General features: G+C 49.5%; 2 protein-coding genes across 3 annotated transcripts; one reads left to right on the forward strand and one right to left on the reverse strand.

Moving 5' to 3' along the window:
• Positions 1 to 2,723: 2,723 nt before the first annotated feature.
• On the forward strand, positions 2,724 to 11,598 carry LOC120905772 (nose resistant to fluoxetine protein 6-like). The gene is made up of 5 exons (XM_040316879.1): positions 2,724 to 3,098; positions 7,373 to 8,570; positions 8,647 to 8,772; positions 10,855 to 11,203; positions 11,294 to 11,598. The coding sequence occupies exons 1-5, from the start codon at positions 2,873 to 2,875 to the stop codon at positions 11,498 to 11,500; spliced, it is 2,106 nt and encodes a 701-aa protein (XP_040172813.1). The 5' UTR covers positions 2,724 to 2,872; the 3' UTR covers positions 11,501 to 11,598.
• LOC120905771 lies at positions 11,587 to 21,595 on the reverse strand. Of its 2 annotated transcripts, none has more exons than XM_040316878.1 (7): positions 20,730 to 21,595; positions 18,610 to 20,497; positions 16,213 to 18,152; positions 13,843 to 14,066; positions 13,278 to 13,766; positions 13,039 to 13,207; positions 11,587 to 12,940 (listed from the first exon to the last, which is right to left on the reverse strand). In XM_040316878.1, exons 3-7 carry the CDS (start codon positions 17,734 to 17,736, stop codon positions 11,675 to 11,677), a joined length of 3,672 nt encoding a protein of 1,223 aa, XP_040172812.1. In that variant the 5' UTR covers positions 17,737 to 18,152; positions 18,610 to 20,497; positions 20,730 to 21,595; the 3' UTR covers positions 11,587 to 11,674. The 2 variants fall into 2 exon arrangements, with proteins under 2 accessions (XP_040172812.1, XP_040172811.1); XM_040316877.1 differs by having other exon boundaries at positions 16,213 to 18,522.
• Positions 21,596 to 23,479: the final 1,884 nt, after the last annotated feature.

Below are 23,479 nucleotides of genomic sequence, written 5' to 3' on the forward strand. Positions count from 1 at the left end.
TTCCATTGCATCTTCGATCGCTCGGCTGCTGCTGCTGTCTTCGTTTTTGTCTCCGTCCCATCCATTTTAATGATCGCTGTCACCCAAACAAAGGTCACTCCACTTACCCGCTCACACACACACACACACACTTGGTCGGTCGCGGTCGAGTATAATCGCTGATTAATTGGCTGCTATTAGCGCTAAAGGGTTAGTGAGAAGCAGAAAAAAAACAAAAACAACACCGACACGACACCTTTGCACAATGTCCGACTCGTCCCATCCCATCGGCCACAGTGTGCGAAAACAGTGTGCGTGTGCGAGGTGTCGCACCAAACGGAGCTAGGCGACGAACCGGCCGCATCAGCGCAATTTGTTTGCGTATTCCGCGAGCGCCGCGCGCACGTTTTGGAGCTTGGCAGTCAATGTCGCTGGCTGGGTGCGACGGGCCAGGTACCAGGCAAACGGGATGTTAGAGAGCTTGTAAAACATAAACCGTTTACCGAGCGTGTCGGCAAGCATTCCCGGAAGACACATACACAGACGCACACACACACACAAACCGCACACTCGGCAAGGTTCTAGCGTGACTTTTTTTTTGAGTGAAACTCGATTGGGGTTTCTGTTCTGTTTTTTTTTTGTGCATTGTTGATTAGGGAAAGGTAGGTACAGATGGACACTGTGGGTAAGAAGGGTACTTCTCATAAACTGAAAGTAAAACAACACATTTGAGAACATTGTTGGCATGATATCGGTTAAATGGGTTAAATTCACGAAGAAAACAAATTTGCCAACTTTTTTGGGATTATATTTGACTACTGCGGATCTAAAGCTGTGCATTGTTTATTTCTTATTGGTTTATTGAATGAATGAGTTATCTTGATTAATAAGCTAGAACCTACTGCAAGGACGGCCATGCAAACAGTGAAAAGTCTTGTTTTCTGGTGGTTAAAGCACCCTGACGCCAATGGTAAAGATAGACACCGTTAATTTCTGATGTATTTTACTTCTGCCAATTCTGATGTAATTGGTGATGAACAGATGCCTTCAAATGACTCGAGTAAGGATAATTGAGGGAAGACTTAGCTATCCAGCAGCCAGAAAATGCTTGGGAATATGCATAAAAACGGACACTGATGAGGAACTGATCATGAAACCATATAGCTTGCACACGACTTTGATCACTTAAATCAACAAAGAGAAGAGGCATTGATGTGACATCATTCAATAATAGATGACAGATTTAATGGGACTCAGAAGCCAGGTTTTAGGCTTGACCTATTAATCAGTCCGTCAACCATGCTGGAGTTGTTTCTTCGGAGTTATTCCTCCTAAATGGAAGTTCTAGACTGTTGTTCTGGAAGTTGGAGCAACGTCAGCTGTTTGTGTCCGTCATTTCAGTAATGCTTTTGGTGCTGTATTCCATGAGGTGAGGTTCCAAGGGGTTCTATGACGTGGCTCGTACAATTCCTAATTTCACGGCGAAATAGATCTGTCGTTGCAATAAGCCAAGATGTTTTTATATGTATATACCAGGATATGGAAAGCAATAGGATATGATAAAATACTGTAAACCCTTTTCAATTTCCAACGTTTTCTACTGGTATCACTCTTACCCTTCATGGTCCAACTTTCCATCTTCATTCCATCTTTCATATATCAGGAGTCTTCTTCTTCTGCTTCTTCTTCTTATTTTTCTTCTTCTTCTTCTTCTTCTTCTTCTTCTTCTTCTTCTTCCGCTTACTAATTTTCCACCATTATTTTTCCACTGTCTTTCATTATTGTATTTCATACAGTGGAATATTTGATGTTGACCCGTTTCTGGTGCTTGTCAAATATTATATTCTATTCTTAGTTATTTTAGTCAATGTTTGAAGTTATCATGTTCTGTTAATATCCAACTCATAGTCTTTGTATCATTTGCATTTATGTTTATCGTTTACTGCTAGGTATCTCTTTCAAGGCGTTCGTTTTATCAAAACATTTCAAAACTGCACAAAAAAATAGAATATATCTCTAGGCTTTTAACATTTCGCTTAACGTGGCCGTCTTTACCCACCTCCCCCAACATCGCAGCGCAAGAGCGGTCGGAAGAGTTGAGCGTCTGGTTAAGCGAGTGACCTGTCCGTCCCGGGACGCGTTAACAAGATGCGCCAAGAACATGCTAACACGGAGTGCGCGAGTGCTAATTGGCCGGCCAGCCAGATTCTAACGAGATTCGGTCGGTTCCCGTTGGTTGAAGCCGTTGCTAACGCCCCATTTTTAATCAGTCGCGCGTGGAGTAGTTCACTTTCTCCCCTCCCCACGGTTTTTTGATGTTGTTGCTTGGTTGCTTGGATAAAAAGATGCGACCGAAGGTTAAGCGTCAAATGTGGGACCACTTTCACCACCGTTGGGCCACCACCAGGAAGGGGCTTTAAACGAACCGCACGCCTGCGGTGAAGACCTGTTACCCGTGGGGACAGACGCGCGAACTCCGGCGACATCGTAATCGAAAGCGTCTAAAAATGCAAAACAGATACGGCGGCAGATCGTATTACAACCACGGGCGGGTGGTTTATTAGATTTCAGGATGTGCCCAGCAGCCCAAGAATAGGCTTTACGACGTGGCTAGAACACGGAGTGCGCTGTAATGCTAGTCACGATTCGTATCATACAAACCGCATACATTTCTAACGAGCAGACACGGCACCTAGGCCCCGAGCAGCTCTCCGCCAGTGGTTAGTGACAGGTAGCGGCGGAATAACAAACAGCAGCAGCAGTGGCGTCAGGCGCTGTTTCGTGGACGGTGCGGACCCAGCGCGGCCCACAGTACGCATCGAGCCGTCGCGCGAGCAGGTTACGCTGCTTGGTTGACCTGAGAGGCAACGTGTGCGTGGGTGTTGTCGATACAATGGAGCGAGCAACGGGTGTGACGGGCTGGCTGGCCGTGCTGCTAGTGCTCAGTGCCGCCGGTGGCCACACCGTCCAACCACAATCAACCGCGGACGCGCTGGGGCTGGTGCTGGCCCGCATCGGCACGGTGGCCGACGAGCAGCTGCGGCCGGCGGGCGACTGCTGGCGGGAGGTGAACCGGACGCTGGAAGCGGCCCGCAACCAGGAACCGTGGGCCGTGGCAAGTGAGTGTTCGGGCGCGAAAAGGATCGGGTCGGGCCACCCCTGGGGTGTGTTTGTGGGTTTATGAAGATGTGATGGTCACCTTCAACAATCAAAACGGCGTGTGTGACCACACAAACGCAGCAAACACACACACACCGGACGACGCGAAACGACGCCAAGTGCAGTGGACCGTACCGGGAGGGAAAGGTGGCGGGTGTGTTGCAACTGCCTGACCGCTTCCTGCCGTTTCGTTGGACGACGCCGCGGCGTACATAATTCGGTGTGGTGTTAAAAATAGTCGCGAGTTTTTCCTATTTTTGGACCCCCTGTTTGTGTGTTTATGTGTGTGTGGCTGTGTGTGTGTGTATGAGGACTCCACCCCCTCGCGTAGGTCATGGTACGCGGACCGAACGAAAGGCATTACATTACTTTCAAGGTTTGTTGGTGCTTTTATTTCTGCTCTCGCTTGATGATTAGATAGCGGAGAGTTGCGGTGCTGCTGTGCTGCACCAAACCAACCCACACACGCACACACACACGCACACGTATGGTTTTGAAAGTCGGTGGACACGGTGGAGAACCGTGCCGGTCGATCTAATTACAGCCTCTTCACAACATTTGTGGGCCATGGTCAAGAACATGCTGGACCACTCTCGTCCTCTTCGGTAGCGGTTTCGGCACCCGAGAACCTGTTCTAACGCCCGGAGGGCTGACGTAAGAGCAGGTGGTGCCGGCAGGCGCCACCGAAACCGATGATTAGCGAGCGATTTTTGCAATTTGCGATTGACCGATCGGGCAGCACCGGTCGGCGGTCTGGCTGAAAGGTTACCCACTTTTCCGCGCGGCGCGTTCTGGAAAGTGCCAGCCCGGTTGCATGAGTTCGTGATTAGCTTTACCGCACGCGCGCTGCCCGCTCCCCACCTGGCATTATGACGTCCGTAATGTGATCTTTAATGTAATTGCGCTTATACATTGCAACGGCAGATGCAGGATGTTTTATTTATAACTTCAAACCCTTCGTCATCATCTATCGCCCTGTTTGTCTTTAGCGTGAAGTTTGCGCACTTGAACTCGCCTCCCAGCTGTCCAAACACACGGCTTGGCAGCCGAAAATCTCGCCCGTCCAATCGGGGGTTCGATTGCGCCAAATCATTGCGCCGTCCACGTGCGGGCACAGTGGGTACATTGTAGGGCAAAGCACGGACGGCTTGCTTGATTGCTTGCTGAATGCTTATTGACAAAATCATTGTAATGGGGAGCAGTGAAGGGTGTGGTCCTGAAAGGGTTTTGCAAGTAGATTAAGCATTAATATGATCCATCGGTGGAAGCATATAGGCCACCGATAGGGCTTAGCCCTTGAAAATAGGTTGTTTTGGGTTGAAGCTGTTCGGTATACTGTAACGTTCAAAAATGTATATTAAAAAAAACAAATTTATCCATTTTCCATTGAAATTATCAGAATTTGTGAAACAAAAAGAGTCAAAACTTTGTAAACTCCAATTCTATCCGTCTTTCTGCCTTTTGCTTTTTTATAGCGGTTTAAGCAATCGTGTACGGGGGACGGTCCCGTGGCGTAGTCGGCTAGGCGCACTGTTCCAACATCAACAAGCTCGTGATGGGTTCAAATGACTCTCGCACCATGTGAGCAAATATTTAGTAGTATACCTACCACAAGAGAAAGGGCAAATAAAAAAAGCTTTTTATAGAAATACGCGCAACTCTACAATTGTTGCATCCAATAAGAAGAAGAAGAAGAAGTATTTCGTGTAAAAAGGTTTGGTTTTTGAGGTTGGACATGTTTTGCTTGCAAGAAAATACTAAATTGCTGACACGTTTTATCAACAGTGATTTCTATCGAATAGGCAATCCAATCAGAAGAAGCGAAGAATAAGAAGAAAAGGAAGAAAAATAATAATAAGAATAATCTATTAATACAAAAATAGAACATTTTTGTTGTATTGATAGTTAATGGTTTTTTTCTTGCTTTTATAGTAAATATTACCTTGCGAAACTACAACAATTGAGGCAAAGGGCAAAAAGACTTCCGACAAAGGGTCATTTGTCGGACGTTTGGCCCGATTTTTGACCTTTGCCCATTCCTGCATGAAAATGTATAATTCAATTGCACAGTTTCACCTCATTTTTGCTCGAAATGACCACCCGTGGTCCCGTGGTGTGTGGTGAGTGGAGGAAGATGGTCTATCTTTCCGCTTCAACGGTCCCCTTTTGGTCGAGTTTGGCCGAGCAGGCAAGATGTGTGAACTGCTGCACCCTTATTGAAGGCTGACGTGTCAATACTCAAGAAACATGTGACATTTAAACATGTTGAAAGAATGCTTTATTGTAAGTGTGCTAAGGCACATAGTCTTAACATGCTTCTTGAAGATGCTAAACAGTCTTAGTACAGTTATTAACCCTTTAAAGATTGTCCGTGCAATGCTAATATTTGTGTTTTGTGTTCTTAAGCACGTGCTAAGACATTTAATGTCAGACTAAGGCATCAATATTAACTGATCTTATCAAAAACTATCTATCAAGTTCCCGAAATAATAAAGGAAACTCTGACCAAAGCGTACAGGTAGTGCCCGAGATGTGCTAGTCTCTGAGGTAGTTTCATATGCGTGGAGATATTTAAAAGTTGTAAGTCTGTGCGCTTTGAAACTATCATAGCCACACGGATTCCATTAAAAATGGTCTGAACGTGTGATCAGGGAACTCCACACGATCTTGAGCCAATGTAGTCCCTTTTTATTCAATTTTGTTTCCAATGCACTATTTTAACAGTGATTTTTTCACATGAATGTCTGCTCATCTGCAAACGATATCATTAGAAAAATAGCAATACAACATTTGGAATTCATTGTCAAACATTATCATGACTTCATTACCGCCCCAGAAGCATATGCATAGCGATAAGCTGTAAATTTGATAGTAAATTTGCACTTCACATCTAAACGGTCTAGAAATAACCTATAAACAGTCATAAAAGAGTTAAAAAATAATAAAAATAATAAGAGAAAGCGGGGCAAAGTGAACCTGTTAAGGATTTTGGTCTGAATCTTATTGGATAAAACATTTTACACTGTTATTTTGACGGCAATCGATACTTCAACGTCTTATAGATGAAAAACAATCAGAAGTTTACTCAATAATAACAAACATGTATGTTTGAAATGAATTTAAAAAATCAACGTCAAAAGTCGTGAACATGTATTGTGTGGGGTTTATATGTAAATTATTTATATGTATGTATAGATATAAATATAAAATAGTCTTGCTATGGGGCAAAATGGTCTTACAGGAAATATCAAAATAAAGGGGCAAAATTGACCACAACAGTGAACTTCAGGTTTTGGTTTACGCTCTTGCATCTTGGTAGAATTGTGAGAATAGAGAAATAAGTTCAGTATTTAAGTTTTGTGTTGAATAATTTAGTAAAATGCTGGAATATTTCAATAAGTAACCTGTTTTCAGTAATTTTTCTTGTCAATATGTTATACATACAGCACAGTTTTATGTAAGCTAGTGCAGTGAGGCGACCTTCGTTTTTACCACAGCCTCATCATGTTGCTCCTGTCAATACAAACAGACCATTTTGCCCCAAGCTGGAGCGACCATTTTGCCCTAAGTGAAACATTTTACAAAAAATAACTTTAAAAACTTTACATTAAATTAAAATGGCTACTTTGTTCACGTAAATCATAGATAAATATCATGTGCTTTGATGCACATTCTTATTTTCTGTAAATATGTGTAAAATTCTTATGAAAGCTTATTTTCGAGAGCGAAAAAATTACATCGTTTTTAGCAAATATTTTATTTGCTAAATTATACACTTGTTTTGAAATCTTAGGCTATGAAAAGTGCATGGTTAAACATTTTATTTGTTTTTTTTCGATCATAAGAAGTCGTTTTAAACTTGTAAATTTGTCAAAAATGCAGGTGACCATTTCGCCCGACCGGTTAGGTTTTTTTGCCCCAGGTTTCCCTACTTAATAAAAAAATCGACAACATCGAGTTTGCACGACAAGAGCATTTAAATGTTCCTTGGGCACTTTGCAACTCTCTCTCTCTCTCTCTCTCTCTCTCTCTCTTCTCTCTATCTCGCTCTCTCTCTCTCTCTTTTCTCACGGACTCGCACCAGATAACAGGTTTTTGATAGATCCGTTGCGATCCGTGTGATTAATTGTTCGTACCTCCGCTACTGGTCGCACTTGACCAGTCGCTCGCGCGAGTTGGACTTTGCATCCATTGACCCGCTTTTGTTTTTCCTCCCTCCCGCCCTCTCCCACAGTGTTTGACGCTACGGTAAAGTACCCGGAAGCGGTCGAGCTCGGCGCCCGGTACCATCTCGGCAGCTACGACGAGTGTGTGCCGGTGGGCGAGCGGGTGGCCCCGGTCCGGTCGCAGTACTGTTTGGCGCAGGTCGCGCTGGACGGCTTCCGGCTGCAGCGGTCGGCGGGCCGCAACGACAACGAGCCGAGCAACGGCACGAGCCTCACGGTGCGGTGGGGCGTCTGCGTGCCGGCCAGCTGCAGTGCGAGCGAGACGGCCCGACTGCTGGCGGGCGCGACCGGCTACGCGGTGAGCGACGCCGTCTGTCAGGTGCGCTCGCGCCCGTCCGGCGGGTACGATCGGCTGCAGATCGTGACCGCCTGCGTGCTGGCCGTGTTTGTGCTGATGGTGATGTTTAGCACACTGTACGATGGTGGCGGTGGTGGTGGTGGTGGCGGTGCGAGAAGCGAGTGCGCGCCGGAGAAGCGGCCGACCGGTGCTGTGGCGGTGCTGCGTGCCTTCTCGGCGGTGGAGAACCTGCGCAAGCTGGCCCAGTTGTCCAAGGACGATCACGGGCTGGGCTGCATCAACGGCATCAAGGCGCTCGCGATGGTGTTCATACTCGGCGGCCACGCGCTCGTGTTTATGGCCGGCGGTCCGCTGCTCAATCCGGCCTTCTTCCGCGAGCAGAGCCGGCTGCTGCAGAACGCCTTCCTGCTCAACTCGCCGCTGCTGGTCGACACGTTTCTGCTGCTCAGCGGGTTCCTCTTCGCCCGGCTGCTGCTGCTCGAGCTGGACAAGCGCCAGGGCCGGCTCAACTTCGGGCTGCTCTATCTGTTCCGGTACGTGCGGCTGACGCCGGCCTACCTCGCCGTCATCGCGCTGTACGCGACCTGGCTGCCCCGGCTGGGCGATGGCCCGCTGTGGACGGAGCGGATGGAGCTGGAGCAGCGCCGCTGCCGGCAGAGCTGGTGGCTGAACATCCTGTACGTGAACAACTACTTCGGCACGGACAGTGTGTGCATGTTCCAGTCCTGGTATTTGGCCACCGACACGCAGCTCTTCCTGCTCGCCCCGGTCCTGCTCTATCCGATGTGGCGGTACGGGCACCGGGTCGCACTGCTGCTGGTCGGGGGCGCTACTGGCGTCTCGATTGCGGTGCCCTTCTTCGTCACCTACGTTCAGCGGCTCGATCCAACCTTTATGGTGTTTACCGAGTACGTACTCTACCGATGCAGTGTAGCTCTCATACCTTCCACACCACTGACGTCATGCTATTATTGTGTCCCACAGTGAGGTGCACGATCTGCAGGCAAACGACTACTTCGTGAACGTGTACGGCAAGACGCATCTGCGGGCGACGGCTTATCTGTTCGGGCTGCTGGTTGGATATCTCGTGCACTGGATGCAGATCAAGAAGTAAGTACAAGGGTGGTGCCCGACGATAAATAGCTTTGTGTTAGATTCGTTTTACTCCAATGTGACGACCCCGCTTGGGGGAGTTTTGGTAGAAATTGTGAATTCTTGTACATTGAACTGATGCTCTAGAAGCTCAAATTATCGAGCAAGAATTTTGTTGAAGTTAGTGGCATAAACATGACCCTGATGAATCGATGAGTGCGGTTTTAGTTTATTCTTTTAACCAAAACGCACCATCGTAGAATCTTCTATTTGGCGTAACGTCCTACGCGGGCTTGCCGGCCTATACAGGCTTTCGAGGCTTAGAATCATCTCGTAGTGATCGTAGAGTCCATCGGCATGTCTATAGGATCGTAAGAGTGTGTTTGTATGTCCAAAAAAAACTTCCGTGTATTAAGCTCAAATTTTGCACACTCTGGACAAGCTAGAAATAGGATTTTAGATTTAGACGATTTCGTTCAAGCTCATATAGCGGTTTCAGACAGAATTGTCTGAGTCAATTTTAAATCTCAACAACTATTTTTATAGCTTGTGAGATGTTCGTTAACAGCTGTCAAATGTTGCATTTAAATCACAATCAGATATTCCACACAATTTTCAACACGTTTTAAGCTGGAATGAGTTTAACAGTTTTTAGTTATGTGTTGAAAACCATGTGTAACAAGGTCAATTTTATTCTGATGCCAATACAATGTGTGGCAGCTGTTGAAAAACATCTTGAAAGCGGTGAATAATGATGTGCACATAAGGATGTGCACTTGGAAAACCTTGTATATTAGTGTCTCTATATGTTTTCAGTTCTTCCACATGATTTCCAACACATAACAAATAACTGTCAAACCCAGTGCAGCCTGTGGCGTGTTGAACATCTTGTGGAAGAATTTATAAATTTGGTTTTGATGGAAATACAACATTTGACAGCTGTTGAAAAACATCTCGCAAGCTATAAAAATTATGTTGATATTGGAAATTGACTCGGAAATCTTGCGGACATGCCGAACGCGAGTCCAACGCGAATCTCTGACTGACAAGCTGTGCTTAATGCCTCATGATAATAATCATGACTTTTTCTGGCTGTGAACAATGCTGCCAAATGCCACTGTTTCAGTCACCAACACTCATGACTGAAATGAATCTCAAATCAGCTCACGTACACAACTGTGATGATCAGCTGTGAGACTCAAACAGTTGAAGGATCAATCACATGCTTGGTGACATTTTTCGTAGCACCCAACTCTTCGTCATTCACGTGGTTATGACATTTTCTGTCGGTGATAATCACGACATTCTTGGAATATACTTGGCGCGTAGTCCCAAGCAGCAAAATGACCATGCTTTCTCGCTCTGTCTGCTTTGATTGAACGGGATCACTATCGGGATGATCATCGACAGAAAATGTCGCGGCCAAGTGACTGACCAAGAGTTGGTTGCACACAATGTCATCAAGCATGTGATGGTTGCAACAACTGTTTGAGTCTCATCTCTGACCATCACAGTAGAGCTCGTGACGCTGACATGATTTTATTTCAGTCGGAATTTGTCATGACTATGTCAGAGACATTTTGCAGAACTGATCACAGTAAAAAAAATCATGACGTAGTGACTGATCAAGCGTTGGTCGCAAACATGTCACTAAGCATGTATTGGTCACACCAAACCGTTTTGAGTATCACCTTTGATTATCACAAATGAGTACGTGACGCTGACATGGATTTTGTTTCAGTCAGAATTGTTTATGACATTGACAATGAAATTTTGCAGCCATGCATGGCTTGCTAGATGTTTTTCACTAATTGTCGTATGTTGTATAGGCTGCACAAGACTTGTTTTCATTGCTTCCTGCAAGTATGTTTTGTGATGTGCGGAAATTAATATGGCAGGGTTTAACATTAATTTTGAAAAACACATCTGTTGAAAAACAAATCTTAAGCGACGAATGATGGCGTTGCCATTTGAAGTCACTCGAAGAATCCTGCCATGATGATGGCACTAGAAAATAACTCTTTAAGCCCTGTACAAGCTTTGAGCTGATGGGGACAGGAACATGAATTCTGCAAAAAACTAACTCTCAAACTCTGCTAGTGTTCGGATCGGGCGGCGGAAGCTGGCCGCCTGCTGGGCGGCAGCCACCGTGTGCGGCTGCACCGCCATGTTCTCCCTAACCGCCTTCTACACCGGGCTCGGCACGGGCAACTACCTGCACAACGCGCTGTACGCCGCGCTGCACCGGTTCGGCTGGAGTCTGTCGAACGGGTGGCTGGTGCTGGCGTGCGTCACCGGGCACGGCCGCACCCTGCACCGCATCCTCTCCTGGCGCGCGTTCGTGCCGCTCAGCCGGCTGACCTACTGTGCGTACCTGATGAACGGGCTGGTCGAGCTGTACCTGTCCGCTTCCCGCCGGACGCCTCTCTACGCAAGCATTGCCACGCTGGTAAGTGGTGTCGAGTAGGCCGCCAGTGTGTTCCCCAAAAAGACTAATTTCTTTCCTTGTTTGCCCCCGCTAAAACTAAACGCTCCGAAGACGGCCGAATCCATCTCGCACATGACGCTGACGTTCCTGCTGGCGCTGCTGCTCTGCCTCATGTTCGAGTCGCCGATCCACGGGCTGGAGAAGATACTGCTGAGCCGGTTCCGGCCACCGCACGGCGGACCTTCGGGTAGTGCCCGCGAGCCGGAAACGAACAGCCTGAGCACGAACAACACGCACAGCACCTCGGAGGAGGCATAGGAGGGCGCCGGCGGCTGGGAGCATTGGGAATTTTAATGGTACAAGTTGTAAATATTTATCACATTAAGGGAAACACGAAGAGAGAATGACACTTTGAACGGGTTGTCGTTGTCTTTTAGTTAAATAAAGTTCGTTCTTTATATTGCGTTGGCGTCGTCGCGGCGCTTCGTGGTGCTACAGGCGGGACCAGCTGGCACCGTTGGTGGCGGGGCGTCGCTTCACCTCCTTCTCCTCGTCGATCTCCTCCTCCTCTTCCTCCTCTTCTTCCTCTTCCTCTTCTTCCTCTTCCTCCTCCTCCTCTTCCTGCTCAGGCTCTTCCTCCTGTTCGGGCGGGTTCGTCGCCGACGGTGATTCGTGCTCCGTTGCGATCTCCTTCGGAGCTGCCTCCTCCTGCACCTCGGGCTCGGAGCTCTGGGCCCAGAAGTCCTCCTCCGGAGCGGTCGGCTCTTCCACCGGCGCTGCCGTACGCTTGCGCAGCCAGAGGCCCTCATCTTCCTCCTCCTGATCGTCGAACGGGCTCACAAAGTCCGCCTGCTCCGGTGCAGCTCCCTCCGACGCAGCTGCCTCCGGCGGTTCACTCTTTTCGAGCTCTGGCTCCGCCACCGGCTCGGCCTCAGCTGCCGCTTCCGCCGGCTGCTGCTGTGGTTGCACCGAGGGCCGCACCTCCAGCCCCTCGAACACACCGTACTGGTCGAGCAGCCGCTTCACGTTCTGGATGGGCAGATCGAACAGCAGCGTGAGGGCGAGGGCCGCCCCGAGCGCAATGCACACCTCCGTCCGGTTCACGTACCCGGCGAAGCTGAACACGCTCGTGCCGCGCGTCGTGCCGGCGAAGTAGAAGAACACGAGAAACTGCACGAGCGTGAGCGAGTAGGTGAGCCGCCCGAGACAGACCAGCGGCCGGGAGCTGAGCAGCCGGTTGAGCAGGCTGGCCGGCTCGGTCAGACAGTAGTAGATGGTCCAGCACAGGCCGACCGACCAGGAGAGCGGAGCGAGGGCGGCGAACTGGGCCGCATCGGCCGGCTCGTACCGGAAGTCCTTGCGCACGATGTCGAGCGGGAAGCAGACGCACCAGAGCAGGGCGACGGCGGCTCCGAGCCAGCCGGCGTACCGGACGCCGCGCTCCGGGCGGGAACGGCCCACCTCCTGCAGCAGATAGCCGAGCCCGAAGCCGGCCAGGTAGGGCGTCAGGCGGTGCAGCGTCTCGGCGAAGGACAGGTTGAGCGTGCGATAGAGCTGCGTGAGCCGGACGCCGTGGAACACGTACGGGGCCAGCCGGTCCTCGGTCGTGGAGGCAAAGCGGATCGCGGTCGAGAGCGCACTCAGCAGGACGTAGGCGGCGGTCCCGTAGAACGGGCTGCGCACCAGTATCACCAGCAGGAAGGGGGCCAGCACGCTCAGCTGCATCTCGATCGCCAGCTGGAAGGTGTGCGGAGCGCACTGCAGAGAGAGAGAGAGAGAGAGAGTGGAAAAGAGCGTGGTGAAGAGTGATGAAGAGCTGTGGAAGAGTGCTGTGAGCAGGAGCACTCCGTACTGACCGTCTCCTCGATCGGGTACCAGTTGTGCATGAAGAGCAGATTGCTGAGGTAGCCGTGCTTGCAGAGGTTCGCGTTCTTCGTCACCACGTCGCCCCACTGCGGTCCGCTGCCGAGATGCTCCCAGACCCAGGCGTAGAACATCAGCACCGGCACGAGCGGGAACACCAGCCTGCCAGACAACACGGAGTGAGAGAGCGTGAGTGAGTTGAGCTACTGCTCCAAAGTCTGGGGACACTCACCTGAGGTACCGGCCGGCGATGCGCTTGAACCAGGAGACGCGGGCCCGCTCGCGGTACTCCCGCACCATGCGGTAGGCGGCGAGGAAGCCGCTCACCACCAGAAACACGTCCGCGTACAGCATCAGCAGCCGGACCGCGACGCTCCACGGTGCGTTGAAGCTGTCGGTGAACTCGTTCCGGTTGGTGAACGGCTGGTAGCCGAGCGGGACGAGCCGCAGCGCTAGGAAGAGGGCACCGCCGGCCAGCGCCTTCAGCCCGTCCAGGCAGGGCAGATGGTCGTCGGACGCACCGCCGGCCGCCCCGAACAGCTGCGGCAGCGTCTGCTTGAGCGAGAACGCCATCAGCGTCTGGTGGAACGCGTTCGTCGTGCGGCGCTCGGGCGGATCGAGCGGCGAGTCCTGCGCGGACGGTGGCTCAATCTTGATGAAAATTTCGTAGTCGTTCAGCGTCGCGACCAGCGTTACCACGGCCACGAACGTGTAGAAACCACTGAGGGACATAGAGAGAAAGAGAGAATGAGATAACTGCGCGTTGGTGGCTGTGTGAGTGCGATCAATATACTTACAACACGGCTACCAGCTGCCAGTGGTCCTTGAGCAGCCGGGACCAGGTGCGCACCTGGCGGACGTGACAGTTCGCCTCCTCCAGCTCGAGGAACAGCTTGATGCCGGTGGAGTTGTACGGCCGCACGAAGTGCTGCACGATGCTGCCCGCGTCCTCGAACGAGCAGGCGGCCGGCAAACAGATGCCCCAGTTGATCGTGGTAAAGCGGGGCAGGAAGTGGTCCGGCTGCAATGAGCAAGGGAACGTTTTTATTATATGTGTATTAGTCCGTTTGGGACTCGGTTCCGGAGCTGGTAACGGGTCCACGGACAGTTACTGGATCGTCTAGGGTTTTGAGATCAGTTCCCGAGATCCACTATGGGTGTCGGAATCAGTTCCAAAGTTGGAAAAGGTTCGTGGTCGGTTTGGGTTTCGAGATCAGTTCCAGACCCGGAACAGGTCCAGCAATATTTTAAAGATCGGTTAGTTCTCGGAATCCAAAACATTAACAAAAATCCGTTAGAGATTCGAAACAGGTTCAGACTCAAATGAAAATTGGTAGCAGGTTCGAGAACAGTTCCCGGAATAGCTCGGATCCGTAATCAGTTCCAAGATTAGACATGTGTTCGGGATTAATGCTAGATTATGAATAGGTCCAAGAAAAGTTCCGAGATTGTTCAAGGTTCGAAAACAGTTCCCGGATTGTTTAGGGTTCAAAATCCGTTCCTCGACTCAGGATGGGTCTGGATCTGTCTCAGCATCGAAACCGGGTTTGAGACCGCTCTAGAAGTAAGGTCAGTTCCAGATTCGGAACTAGTCCAGGAATAGTTCCAGGATCGGTTAAGGTCCCGGATCAGTTCCAAAAATGGAAACGGATTCAGTATGGGCTTGAGATCAGCATCATAATCAGAAAAAGTTCAGAATGAATTCCAGACACGAAATCGATTCCTCATTTGGAACAGGTTCAGGAACAGATCCCTGTAATCAACTCCAAGATTGAGAATGAAATTTAGATAAGCCCCACTATTGGAACAGGTTGGAAAGCGGTTTGGGTGTAATATCAGTTCCATTCCATAACAAGTACGGAATGTATACAAGATTCGGAACAGTTACGGAAACAGTAATCCTTTAGGATTCATGATCAGTTGTACTAGTTGGCGTAGGTTAAATAGTCAAGGTAGTTATTCGGGGTCTACTCCAGGACCGGCTTGGATTTGTGATGAGTTACTCATTCGTAACTGGTTTGGGAATTGTTTGATAATAGTTCAGGGTTCGGAATCAGTTCCAAAATCGCAACCGATATCATTTTGGATTTGAGACCAGATTCAGAATCAATGCAGGCTCGGAATCAATTGATGATTCGTAACAGTTCCGGGAGTAGCTGCTGGAGGGTTTAGGGATTCTTATCAATTCTGATGTCCAGAATGGGAATCAGCTCCAAAATTGAAACGGAGTTGTGACCGGTTTGATTTGAGATCAGGTACAGATTTGGAACAGGTGCGGGAACAGTTCCCGGATGGTTTAGGATTCATGATCAGTTCCAATATTGGTGCGGATCAGTCAATCAACTCCAGATCTGGAACAAGTTCGGAATTAGTCGCAGGACCGGGCTTGGGTTTGAGATCACTGCCAGATTCGGAACAGGTTCGAGACTAGTTACTCTTTTGCTTAAACTTCGGGATCCATTGCAAGATCTATTATAGCTCATGAATCAGTTCCAGGATCAGAATCTACACAACAGAGTTTGGTTCACAGATCAGTTTCTGGGTATGTGTCGATTTGCTGCAGGAATTGGAACAGGTTCGAGATAATGTGTGGACCAGTATGGCGTTGAAATAAGTTTCAGTCCGTGTGCACAGTGGTAACGGTTCAAAATCAACTATACCTCTCCGGGATAGGTTTGCGAGGAGTTTTTGGAGCACCTAACCGAGCCAAAAATCTCGATATTCTTGAACGAACAAAGACATAAAACAACAAAAAACACTCTCCTAGCAAAGATGCCTGATTAAAGAACATATTTAAGACCTTAAAGCAGCTTGTTCCTACTTGGTTTCTTCGCAGAGTCAACAAAAACACATCATAGGAAATGCTTGAAGATGGTCGTCCCAACAAAAAAAAAGTAAGATGATTCACATTGGCATCAAATCCAAGATCGGTTCGAGGCTTGATCTTTTAGTTTGAACGGTATTTGCAAATGCCACCAGCGTTGAAATAAATACCGAAGAATGTACCGGATCTTTAAATTGAAGACGTGCTCCGTTTCTCTCTCTGCTTTGATCAAAAAGGTTGTCCTGCCGCAATCTCTCCGTCCGATTCACAGGCAAAGATGGGATGGTTAACTTGATTGGAAGTATCTCGTTCCATGAGTTGGGCCTAGCTCTGGTGTACTTACATCGTTGAGCGTACTCTTGACGAACCCGCCGCCCTGGAGCAGATGCACCGGGACGCGCAGCTCGGCATCCTCCGCCACCACGTCCACGTGCGCGAGACAGTACTTGCCGCGCAGCCGGACCAGCTCGTCCTCGCGCACCCGCACGCGCGTCGCAATGCCGGTGCACAGGTCGAAGTCGCCGAGCTGGTTGGCGTTGCCGCGCAGCAGCCCGGACGCGAGCCGCGCGCTCGCATCGATCATCTGCAGCGCCCAGAGCCGCTTGCCCCGCAGCTGCCGCTCGAAGATTTCGCCCTGCCGGCGGCACTCGGCTCCGCGCACCCGCGTGTAGTCCGGCACGAAGGAGGGCACGCGCAGCAGCAGCTGCTCGAAGTCCTCCGGCGAGATGGCGATGCGCTGCTTCACGACCCGGGCCGGCCCGTCGGCGGCCGACCGCTTGGTGCGCTTCGGGCCGGCCTCGACCGGCGGCTCGGCCGGCAGCTCGGCCGGATGGAAGAGGGACGCGATCGGGCTGTGGTTGAGCAGCTGGACGAGCTTCGAGTCGGGCGCGGTCTTGGGCCGGCCGCGCTGTCTGGCCGGGGCGTTACCGTCGTCCGCGTCCGACTCACCGTCGTCGGCGTACGAGCCGGCGGGCCGGAAGCGAATCTCTTCCTGCGAGTCGGCCCCCCCGTCCGCCGAGGCGAGCCAGCTGGCGAGCAGGTTGATAATCGGATTGTCCTTCTCCTTCCGGTCGGCATCGGCACGGAACGATTGCACCCACCGCAGCAGCCCACCGTCCGACGCTTCCTCCTTCGCCGCATGGTCGTCGGCCGCCGGCTTCAGCACCGTCTCGAGCGCGCGCTTCAACCCTTCCAGCCAGCTCGCCTCGTCGGTCGGCTCCTGCCCCTTCCGGGCGGGCCGCACCGTCTCCCGCTGCTTCTCCTTCGTGTGCTGGCGCGTCTCTTTCTCGCCATCGTCGTCATCGTCGTCGTCATCGACGTCACCGTCGGCGGTTCGTCGCTCGTCATCGCTGTCGGTGCGCTGCCGCGAGCCAAGCAACCCGAACAGGTTAAAAATAGAGCGCGGCTCGGCTTCGGCTACTTCATCCTCATCGTCGTCGTCGTCGTTGTCGGCGGCGGCGGCGGCGGCATCTCCCCGACCGCGCACCGTCTCCCTCCGTTCGCTGGCGGCCGCCGGGCGCTTGTCGCGGCTCTTCAGCCCGTGGCGGGCGCGGAGCAGCCGCTGCTGGGTCGCTCTCCGGATGGCGGCCTGCTCCTCCGTTTCCTCCTCCTCATCCTCCTCATCATCTTCCTCCTCATCCTCGTCGTCCTCGTCGTCATCGTCCTTCACTGGCCAGGGTTTGCGCGTCACCGCCGACCACGGTGCGTCACCTTTGCCGCGGGCCGCTACCTTGCGCTTCACCACCGCGAGCCCCTCCTCCTGGCCGTGCTCGCGCAGCCGGAACCCGTCCGCCTCGCCCACCACCAGCAGCAGGGCGAGCAGGCAGAGCAGCCCGCCCGCCAGCAGCAGCCGTCGGTTCGCCACCATCGCCTCGTCACCCCACACACACCCCCACACACACGTGCACTATCGTTTGCTTCGAGATACACACACACACTCACTCACACCTGCACACGAGCCACCCGCAACATATCCTGGACGGGCGAACGGGGGTCGTTTGTTGATCGTCGGTCACGCCCAGCACCGTTGATCGTTGCCACACGTTTGATTTGATCGGTTGCGCTTTCTCACTCTCTCTCTATCGCTCTCTCTCTCTCTCTCGCTTGAACAATTTCGGAAAAATCGGGGGAAAAAGGAAAAACCTGTCACCACAGGAGGAGCCGTGGGTCCTGGTGGGAAGGGCTGCGTCGTGTGCGTGCGCGTGTCGTCGTCTGCCGTGTGTGTCCGGACCGGCTAGATGCTTGCGGACAACTGTGGGGACACAACACACTTACCCGGCGGCACTGTCCTTTGGCATGGGAGAAAATAAACATTTCTCGGGAGTTATGTGGTGCCAATTTCTCTCTCTCTCTCTCTCTCTCTCTCTCTCTCTCTCTTTCATTCTCTCCCTCTCTTTGCTCTCTTCGTAATGTTTTTGAATGGACAGTAAAAGTTGTTTTTTTTTGTTTAAATCATAATTCTAATGAGAAATTACAGCAAAAATGACAATGGAAAAAGCTCCCATAGACACTGACACGCGCGCGCACGGGTCTGGTTGAGAACCTATTGGAGAGCTTTCTTGTGGCAGCGCGTTAGCTTTTGCACGGCACCGTTGGACCACACCTGAAGCTGGTGCGCTAATTGCCCACCAGTATCGACAGAGCTCCAGTTTACCTGTGATTACGGGCGTTTGTGTGGTTATTATCTTTATCGTCGCGCTGATAATTAAACAGAAAAGAAGAGCTACACTTTTGCACCTACCTAAGCGATCGTCGGTGGTTAAGGTGGAAAATGTTGAAATATTGAGAAAAAGAGAGGAGCAGAGAGAGAGAGAGAGAAGCACGGCAAGAGCAAGAATGAAAAGAGTTTGATCGCGATCCGACTTGCGCAAATGCCGGAGCGCACTGCTGCATGGGCGACCAACTGTTGGGAGACAATTTTACAACCATAAAGTTGGTGTTGTACATGTGCGTGTATGTGTGTGTGTGTGCAGCAGCAATGCTCATCGCAACGACACAATGTAAGATGAGCAACTGCTTGCGCTTGCGGAACAGGGAAATTGCTCAAACATTCGCTTCCGCAATCATTCGCTCGCAGAGTTAATTCCATCTTGAAAAACGGTCTCTCTGCATTGCTGCGCTTGAGCTTCTCGATTTTCCACCCAAACCCCTCCCCCCACTTCCTTCCTCTCCCTCGCTCACATTCCACAGTGCGCCGGTTGCTGGTGTGGTGTTTTTGAAAAATGAAAATTTCCCGCGTAAAAATAGACGCACAACGAGCGTGGCCCGAACGAACCCGAACAACTGCGTGCGGAGAGCAGCTGCGCGCAACGGGTGTGGGGGAGTTGGAAGGTATCCCAGAGCATCCAAAAGAGTTACACCATGTCGGTTGTGAATGTGAGTGTGTGTGTGTGTGTGTGTGTGTGTGTCTCGCTCGGATGGAGTAGGTCAAGTCTTATTTGCGCCATTTCGGACGGGACCGCCGGCCGAACGGTATTGAATGTCAGATCCTTGGTTCGAGAGAGAGAGAGAAAGAGAGAGGGAGGAAGCAGAACGGAAAGCGAGCGTGAAGGAGAGATCATTATGGGGTATTTATTTTCAGCTCCACTTTGGGGGAAGGGGGGTGGGGGAGGGTGCTTTCTGGCTGGCCAGCAAGGAAGGCAGCACGATAACTCACCATTACCGCGGGCGGGCGCGCGTGTGGTACAAATAACGTCAATAAAATAATAATCATCCAACCCCTTAACGGTTATGGGCGATAATAGCAATGTAAGGGGAGGGGGGGGGAGGGAGGCGTGCAGGATAATGATGGCATTGTTTTCGGGCAATGTGAGCGGGGTGGAGGTGGGAGGCACAGGAGCCCCATTAATCGTAATCTTTCCGATCGTTTGCGCCAAGCGAGGAGACTCCCCGGACAGCTTCATTTGGCATTTGTGCGTGGGCATAAAGGGGGGGGGGGAGGGAAGAGGGTTAGTGGACGCGAGGAGGTGTCGGTGGTTCGCCTAAAGTTCGTTTCGGGCCAGTTTGCCTACCTTCGGGGGTGGTGGGCAGCCACGGACGGATCGATGAGGATTCGCCACCGAGGCGAACGTCGGGCGGTCGGGAACGGTTCGGGCTCCGTGGAAAAGGTATGTACGTCATTTGAGGAGGGGATGGGAGGGGAGGGGCGGAAGGTACGTACGGATGCTGAGAGGGAAGGAGGGGGATGTTTGGGCTTTTCTTTATGGGCTTCCCTTGCTGTCGCTTCGTATCTCTTTTGTCGTGATTCGAGTTCGGAATCGGTTGAAACGGTTAACTGTTTTCCCCCGTTTCGCGAGCGGGATGCTCTAGCTTAGAGCAAAACCATGAAGAGAGTGAGAGAGAAAGAGATGGGTTGGTGGGTGGGTCGCATGATTGACTGCTGCTTGAGTCCACACGTCTCCCGGCGCTTGGGTGGATTACAGCCGGCTGAGATGGAATGTAGAAAAATGTTGTTTGGGGGGGAGTTTTTGGGGATTTTTTGTCGTACGCTGATGACATATCGATCGAGAAGGATGTGTTGATGTTGTTGTTTTTTTACTTGCTGTTGAAGGGAATCTGCATTCTGCAGAGACACAATTTGTAGACGCTACCTGCTCCACCGCAAACCAACGTTTTTTGCCATCTGGCGCCTGAAAGTAGGCAAATATTTTTTTTTTATGTTTGGCTAAATAATATTAAAAAAATCATATATGTTCAACGTTAAATCAGGTTTTTTTTAAGAGGGCAAGGGAAAGTGGGAAATTTTGCATTATTGAATTATTTTTCTTGGCATTATTAAAACGTTGCTTGACTCGTTCCTCCTGCCTGTAGCGATGGATCGTTAAAAGCTGTTATAATTTGTTTAATTTGACTGTTGCCTACCTTTCACGCGTTCGGTTGTGGCCGTTTGGAAAATAATTACTAACAGCTGCGATCCGTTACATTTAAATCCGCCAGTACTCATCTCCAGATAACAGATCTTCGTCTTTAGTTTTGTTGTCTTCGCCAGTAACCTAGAATTATATATAAAAAAAGAATTGACCGAACGACCACCTATCGCCTGTGAGTCACATTATTAGCTAGCAATAGTTATCAGCGTTTGCGCCCTATGCATCGGTTTATTTTATTCAGACTCCGGAACATAAACACTACATTTTTTTACTTAATGCAACAACTAATTAAGGTTTGGATTTCTGTTTACTTTAATAGAGATTAACTTACTAAACAAAACCATTGATACGGAGGGAATCAATAAGCCTACCAGCGCTACGCACGATATATTAACGCTTCTAGCAGTAGCTAAGCCAAAACGATGTCTAAATTCGGCACATTCCAGTGTAAACTATTATTCTATCGCACGGACACAGTTTCGCGCACATGCTACAACAAATGGGGAGCTTTGTTTTAGTGAGATTTTACATTATTCAAACAAAAAATTACCAACGATATCAACACGCGCGCTGGGTGTGGACCACGCAGTATTGCAGTGTTACTCAACCGTCTGTTACGTTTTTAACGGAATCGATTCAAACAGGACGAAACAAAAACGAATGGATCTCACAAACGCGTGTTCAATGTTCGTAACAATGTATATTTATCGCTAGGGTGGTATGTATTTAATTAACTCCATCAATGTATTAATTGTTTTTTTCCCCCCACGTTTACGACGACTTTTGCTTGTCTAAACGTTCTTTTACGTGATCTTTTTTTTTTTTTATGACACCAAATACATCTTCGTGGCTTGATAAAATTCAAAAAGGGTTTCCAATAATTTCCCATTCGTGGGTTCCTTCGTTCCACCAGTCCAATTGTATTGATATCCAATCGGAAAATACCAATAAATTATGGGAACGAACCAAAAATCTATGCACCAAAAATCAGATATCATCCAAAACCAAGAGCATATGACGTAAATACCAAAAGACCGGCGGGGCGCTCAACGACACAACGTGAGCTACAAACTGCACACATACACGCTTAAGGAACACGCACACACAGTACCGTAGGTTTAGCTGTCGCTGATTAATAATATTACCACACTCGTATTATCCTTTATAACGATTTAACAACAGTTATAGTGATAGTGTTTGCCTTGCCATTATTTGCTGAACCTGACGAACCTAGTATACTGTCTGCAAGCATGAAGCCGCATTTATATGCATTGAATTAATGTCACAATATGATTATCGGGGGTTTGTTTTTGTTTTGTATTGCACTAAAGTTTGACTAGAAGTATTATTGTTATCTGCTCTTTTTTGTTTTGCTTCATGCTTGCCATGATGCTTACAGTAGGACGCGCACGTAGAAATGCCAAATACACAATTGCTTGCTGGTGTGCTGCCCGCTTCTTGCACGTCCAGGATTGTGAGAGTTTCAACATGATATTCTAGGCGGTTTTAAAAAGAACGATAGAGTAAAGATTAGGTAAAAGCTAATGAGAAGATCGCCATCCTAACATCGCGAACCGTAATACACTTGTTTAGCTCTCTCTTCTTCTACCCTAAAAGCGCTTGGATTCCAGAGAACATAACAACCATCACAACACACGTCCAAACAATACCAATTCGCCCCCTCTTGTTTCAATGTCGCTCTTCTCTCTCTCTCTCTCTCTCTCTCTCTCTCTCTCTCTCTCTCTCGCTCTCTCTCGTTCTTTCTCTTTTACAGCAGCATTAACACCAATTGCTAATCGCAAAATATCCCTGTGTTTTGGTTACCAAGCTCAGACGCGCCCCCTCTGCCAGATTATTGGGCTGCTGCCCGTGCGGGTCGTCTGTCAGCCCGACTTTTGTGTTCTGATTAAGTACTGCACAACATTCATATTACGTCCGGTTAACCTTCGGTCGCTAGCAAATTCATCCATAGGGTTTTGTTCTAATCTCATAATACTACTACTACTACTACCAGACAGAAACGTACCTTTTAGCCTCTCTGCCGTTTGCAAGAATTCCCAAAAAGCTTCTGCTTCTTTTTAAATACTAATCCCATTGCGGCGAGTGGGGGTCACATCAAAATAAGTGGGTTTACATTACTGTTTTCTTCACATTTGTTTTCTCTATTATTGTGATAACACGTTTTCTTCTACGGCAACCGCCGCTACAGCAGCAGGTTGAGAAACACTGCTTCTAGGGTTGCTAAGCGCTTACTCGAGCGATTTACTGTTCACTCGCTGAAGAGGACAGAGCGAATTGGCGAGACATAATACCCCGGGGAGCAGGGAAGAGAATAACACATAATCTTACATTGTATGCAGAGGGTTTCCGTGGAAGCGTAATCGATTTGTATAAATATAGTACAATACTGGGCCGTTCTAAATGGAACCACTTCGATGTTGGACACGTTGGAAACGAACAGTACCGGTTACATGTGTCTGCATAGGAATATGCATGTTCGCATCAATGTCTAGCAATGCCACTTCCTTTCTTTTTAAGTACTGAAGAAGAAATTGCCCAAACTGTAAGTGCCACATTTCGATCGCCCAGTACCGCAGAAAGAAAACAAAAGCTGAAACTCATCAGCGTCCTCTTACATTATTGGCTAACGAGATACATTATTGGCTTTGGCGTTAACATGTTTAGCACACAAAAATAAATAAATAATCTGCTCGATGCTACCCGAGAATACGCTATAAAAGT

Source organism: Anopheles arabiensis, chromosome X (genome assembly GCF_016920715.1).
Source record: "Anopheles arabiensis isolate DONGOLA chromosome X, AaraD3, whole genome shotgun sequence".
Classification (NCBI taxonomy): Eukaryota; Metazoa; Arthropoda; class Insecta; order Diptera; family Culicidae; genus Anopheles; species Anopheles arabiensis.